General features: G+C 44.8%; 1 protein-coding gene across 3 annotated transcripts in view; it reads left to right on the top strand.

Annotated features, from left to right (window-relative positions):
- The first annotated feature begins 255 nt into the window (after positions 1-255).
- Positions 256-5,274, top strand: part of ANKRD31 (ankyrin repeat domain 31) — a 64,705-nt gene continuing 59,686 nt past the window's right edge. The window contains exons 1-3 of one of the 3 annotated variants that reach the window (XM_042012945.1): positions 256-931; positions 2,536-2,880; positions 3,576-3,631. In XM_042012945.1, coding sequence (XP_041868879.1) covers positions 2,609-2,880; positions 3,576-3,631 — 328 coding nt within the window. In that variant the 5' untranslated portion in view covers positions 256-931; positions 2,536-2,608. Of the gene's footprint in view, positions 932-2,535; positions 3,277-3,575; positions 3,632-5,274 lie in introns of those variants that run through there. The other 2 variants (XM_042012947.1, XM_042012946.1) reach the window with 2 other exon arrangements.

Genomic DNA, 5,274 nt, shown 5'->3' with positions numbered 1-5,274 from the left:
CGCCGGCGCCGCCATCGCCCGATCGCGCGGCCAATGGCGAGCGCGCGGCACGCCCCGCCCGTGGACGTCACCCGGAGAGTCGCCGCGGCAACGGCCCGGCGAGCGCCGCGCGGCCCCACGCGCCATCAGGAGCGCCGAACACGCCATCGCGCCATGGGCCGCCCGCCAATGGGGCTCCGCGCTCCCCGCCCCGCGGCCTCTGATTGGGCGGCGGTAGCTGCTCCTTTGCATGCGCTGATGGAGCGCTGCCGCCGCCTCCCCGGCTCGCCCTGGGCCGCGCTCGGGGCCGGCGGGGCCGCCGCTTTGGGGCTTGGGCGAGCTGCCCTGTGCGCCTGCATTACCGCGCGGTGATAACGCGCTTTGCTGAGGTGTTAAAAGCGTGGAAATTCCCAGATCCTGCTTGTGGGAAGCAGCGGTGCCCCTGACTCCCGTGGGGGGGGGGGGGGGGAAGGCAAAGCAATGTATTTGTATTTGTGCCTTTCGGCCAGAGAGGAAGTGCAATTTTTGGTTCATGAAGCATGAGAGACCCACCTGGATGCGTTCCTGTGTAACCTGTGCTAGGTGACCTTTAGATGATCTCCTTTCCAACCCTAACGATTGTGTGATTCTCTTGGGCACCGAGTCGGGTGGCTGCAAAACAGCACTGCAGGTCGGCAGGGCCGTTCGTGTTTCTGGGGCTGAGCATGTTCAGCTGCGAAACGAATACCTGCAGCAGTTCTTGAAGTGGATGATCCGCGCCCTGGCTCTTCCCCAAACTGCATCTTGCATGTGCAACCTCACTTGGAAATATTTCTAGTAGCTCCACATGACACTGTGCCGTGAAGCATTAATGTGATCCTCAAAAAAGAAAGTGCTGATGAAAAGGTTTCTGAAGAACTTCACCCAAAGTAGTTGTCAATGATGAAATCATGCCAGTGCAGTCTTTTACCATGTAAATACACTTTTCATTCTCATCTTCGATGTGATTTTTATAAATCTTAATTTACTGCGGTATAGCCATCTTCCCTGATAGCTTCTTTCTTAACACTAGTGCTTTTTTCAGTATCTCACCTTTATTAGCTGAAAAGTGTAAAGTATTAGCAGTGAGATTTCTAGACTCGTCTGTTAATTTGTGCAGCAATTGCTGTAACTGCATACGTATATGACTAAGACAAAGCAAAACAGCAATTCATACGGTTTCAACAATTATGTGTAATTCATATATATTTACGATGATCCTTAGTATCTTTGCTGTGTTTCCTACTTTTTCCATCAACACGATTTGGCAAATACTAAAAATGCTAATTTTATCAAGGTCATTGGGAGCAGGAGTCACTACAGTGATTTGGGGTTTGTAGTCTCTGCAAGTACATGTCACCACGTGTGCTGACATTGAGTTCTTGCATAGGTAGCTCTGGCGGTGGCTTGCTCGCAGCCAGGCCTCGTGCTGGGAGAGGCCACGGGAGCAGCGCTGCCCCACTGCACAGGAGGTGACCCACAAAGCTGAGCCAGAACCGCTCTGCCTGAGGACAACATTGTTGTAATTCAGACCACCACTGAAGAGTGCTGCTGCAAATGCTGAAAATACTGTCAATTAATAATTTGGTTACCTCAAACTTGTTCCCACTCACAAGCACATGAACCATTCATCAGTTAGCAATGAAGTAAGCTACTTAACCATGGCTGGAGAAGTGTTGCCAGTTTAGGAACTATCTAAACACAGACATAGAGCCTAGTTTAGAAAGGAGACATTGTTTATTCTGAACAGGGTACAAGGTGGAGTTTTCCACAAATAAAGGACATCAATTCTTGAAACTTCGCACTAAATATATATATTGTAGCAAACAAAGAAATCACAGTTCATTGGTTACAAGTTAGTTCCCTTATTAATTAATATTCTACCTTCTATTGGTTGAATGATTCTCTTATTTCTCATGCCGATACGTCTGCATGCTCACCTGTTCTGAAGTAGGTGGTTTTCTTGAGATGGTGGTCTGTGAGTCAGCAGTCGAGATCTCTCACTGTGAGACTTAAGAGCCTATGAATTGGCACCGATCCCTTGCATACAAACAGCACGGGAACCTGTGGTGCCAGCCAGGTGACAATAGGCACAGCAGGACCCAACAACTCAACAGGAACTTTTTGTCAGGATCTGTAGTGATAGGAAAAGGAGTAATGGGTACAAATGGGCAGAAGGGAAATTTAAGGTAGATATTAGGAAGAAGTAATTCCTGTGAGGGTGGTGAGACATTGAAGCAGGTTGCGCAGGGAGGCTGTGGGTGCTCCAGCCCTGGAGTGTTCAACGCCAGGTTGGACAAGGCCTTGAGCAACCTGGTGTAGTGGGAGGTGTCTCTGCCCATGGCAGAGGGGGTTGGGACTAGATTTTTAAGGTCCCTTCCAATCCTTTAACATTCTGTAATTCTAAGACCCCACTATGTGGTAAAAGCCAAGTAATCCTTCCTTCAGGGTTCCCCTCTTTGAGGTGGTGCGGCCTTTTTCACTGGTAAGGCAAGACATTGTTTCACAACCCCCTTCTCACTCTCTTTAATTCTCTAGGCAAATGACCGTTTCTGACTCTTGAGATGTCAGCGTCAGAAGCGCACAAATTCGGAGCAGTGAGCCCCATCTTATGACACACAGGACGCTGTTTGTTAGGGCTCTCTGGTCTAGCAAGCGCTGCGAGGCCGGTGCCGCCCGAGGGGCAGCGAGGCGCCGCCACAAGATGGCGGCCGCAGCTGAGGGGGACGGGCCGCCGCCTGAGGAGGCGCCGGGGGAGCGGAGCGGCCGCACCATGGAGCGGCGGGGGAGCGGCGGCAACAGCGACACGGACAGCGACGAGACCGTCGTGGAGGGCTCTGTGACGGAGAGTGATGTGGAGGAAGAGGAGTTCCGTAGGAGGAGGTGGTAACACGGTGTGGCTGCGAGCGGCACCTGCCCACCTGCCTATGCGAGGGCGGCGGCTGAGGGGGGCCGCGCCCGAGCTGAAGGGTTTTGTTTTCTCATTCCCCTAGTCCTTTTTTTTTTCTTTTTTTTTTCCTTCCCTCTGTTCAGAGCCATTTTATATGCTCTTCGACCCAGTATTTCTTAGGTCTGCTAATAGCTCCGTTTATTTTCACACACCTTGTGTGCCTTTGGAGCCTATGCCTCCGGACCCATCATTTTAGTAACATTTTAGTCAGCAGAAGTGAAATGTCCCAGAAAACAACTCAGAGAAAATAAACACTATTAAATACAGTTTGTGGTGACTCTATTTCCCTGCAGCTTTGCCTTGATGTCATTTTCATGATATTATCTCTTGTATCCTTTAAGACATGGCAAAGATTTGAAACCACATGCAGATCTTTATGCCGGCTTTGTGGCACGATAGTTCTTGGAAATACTTAAAGGAGCGATGTGCCTCACTAGGTATGATTTTCTATGCAGAAAATCACACACATCCCTACGGTTTGGGGGGTTTTTACTGTTTGTGTCAGCGCTCGCCCAGGGGTGTCCCCACGGCAGAGGCTGGGATGGGTGCTTTCAGATGCCCTTTGAGTTTATAGGACTGTAATGCTTACAACTGCTTAACGACCTTTTATTTTATTTGTTTGGCTAAGGTTGGCTTTTCTTAACAAGGACATTGCTTTAACAGCTGAGATAAGTATTAATAAAGGTAGGACAAACTCTTTTTTCAGTCTGTGTTGTTTTTTTCCTTAAACTGTTGCTTTGGATTTTGCCTAAGTCTACGTTTAAACTTGGGTGTTGCATGAAGTTCATTCTTAGGAACTGTGTGTGCTGTTTTATTACATCCATAATTTTAGCTCATCTTTTAAATGATTCTTCAACACATTTTTAATATCTGATTAGGTTTGCTCATGAGTTCTCTATTCTTCCTGTGTATACTATGACTGAGAATCCCTGGCTTGGGAAGCATTTGAGCTATATTTAAGAATATCCTTTTATTTACATGTATATATTTGTATGTACGTGTTTGAGCAGAATAAAATAAATTGATTCTATAGGCATAAGTCATCTGCAACTATAGCTGCTTATGCTATTTTAAAAACCTCTTTTATATTGTTAGTATATCTATTCTCTTTAACATAAAAAGTTTGAGTAGGGATATTTCAGTCCATTATGCTTAGTGTATCATTAAATTACTTTTGGCATAAATGAATGCACACTCATTTAAGGTCTTAAAATATTTGCTAATAACTCCCATAGAGCAGACTGCACAAGCAAGCATGTTTTAGTTACATAACAGTTTCACAGTACTTCCTTGACATTTTTATATAATCCATTTGACTTGCATCCTATAGGTTTTATTTCAGCAATGTTTCAGACTGAGTATTCTTTAAGTGACACATGGTGTTCTTCCACATTTGGTTGTGTTTATCTTTTTGCCAGTTTGAAGATGTGAGAGGACCATAATTTTTTATCAACCTTCTCTAAGTTAATACAAATCTTATCTTCAGCCCATTGAAATCTGCAGAAGCTCCACTGGCTGTGATTTCCTAATGCTGAACCTTTTATAGTTGCTTAATAGTTTTAAGTGAGGAGGGAAGCATCATCCCATTTTGAACTTCCCTGTGGTTGTCCACTGGAATTAAATCCTCGCAACATTCAACATACATGGTTTGAGCCATGTCTGTTTGACTCTGTTCAGTTTGTGGAATGGGCATTTGTCTGAGAGTTGAATGGGGAGTTTTGTCTCTGCAACTGTAATAGACTGTGGTATTTTTAGCATTCTGCCTGCATCATATTACATTTAGTAAGTTGGAATTAGAATTTCATCATTCATGTTTTCATGCATACTTGTATAGTAATAATTTGGTGATGAGATACATAGCGTAAATACTAATTTGATTAGTGTTTTATTAGTGTCAGTAGCAACACCTTAGTTCTCAAGCACAGGGTCCAACCTTAAGGGTTTCTCTCTTTTTTTTTTTTTTTTTGGAGAGAAGGTCTTCATTTGTGTAGTCATTAAAGAAAATATGCCATCTAGGAGTAGAAGTATATTTTTAGTCATATGGATCTGGTAGGTTACCAAAATACCAGCTGCTAGTTTAAAAAATAAGAGGAAAGACTTAATCTCGAATGTAAATTCAGAGAGGGTCCTGGAACTCTAAGTGAAATAAATTTCCACTGCTGGCTGGTTTTATTAATTTCTGTTTCATTCATGTAGTTTCAAAATCTAGTGTGTTTAGTTTAGCCACTTGAATCCATTGCATATCAGAAGTTTTGATGCATGTAGCTCAGTTACTGAGTTATGTAAAAGGTTACACAATTATGGAAGATTACAAAGAAATTAAGACA

This window comes from Corvus kubaryi, unplaced genomic scaffold, assembly GCF_017639235.1.
Source record: "Corvus kubaryi isolate FWS band 111438036 unplaced genomic scaffold, C.kubaryi_AGA036_p1.0 split1-37296, whole genome shotgun sequence".
Classification (NCBI taxonomy): Eukaryota; Metazoa; Chordata; class Aves; order Passeriformes; family Corvidae; genus Corvus; species Corvus kubaryi.
This window is presented reverse-complemented; position numbering and strand designations above follow the sequence as displayed.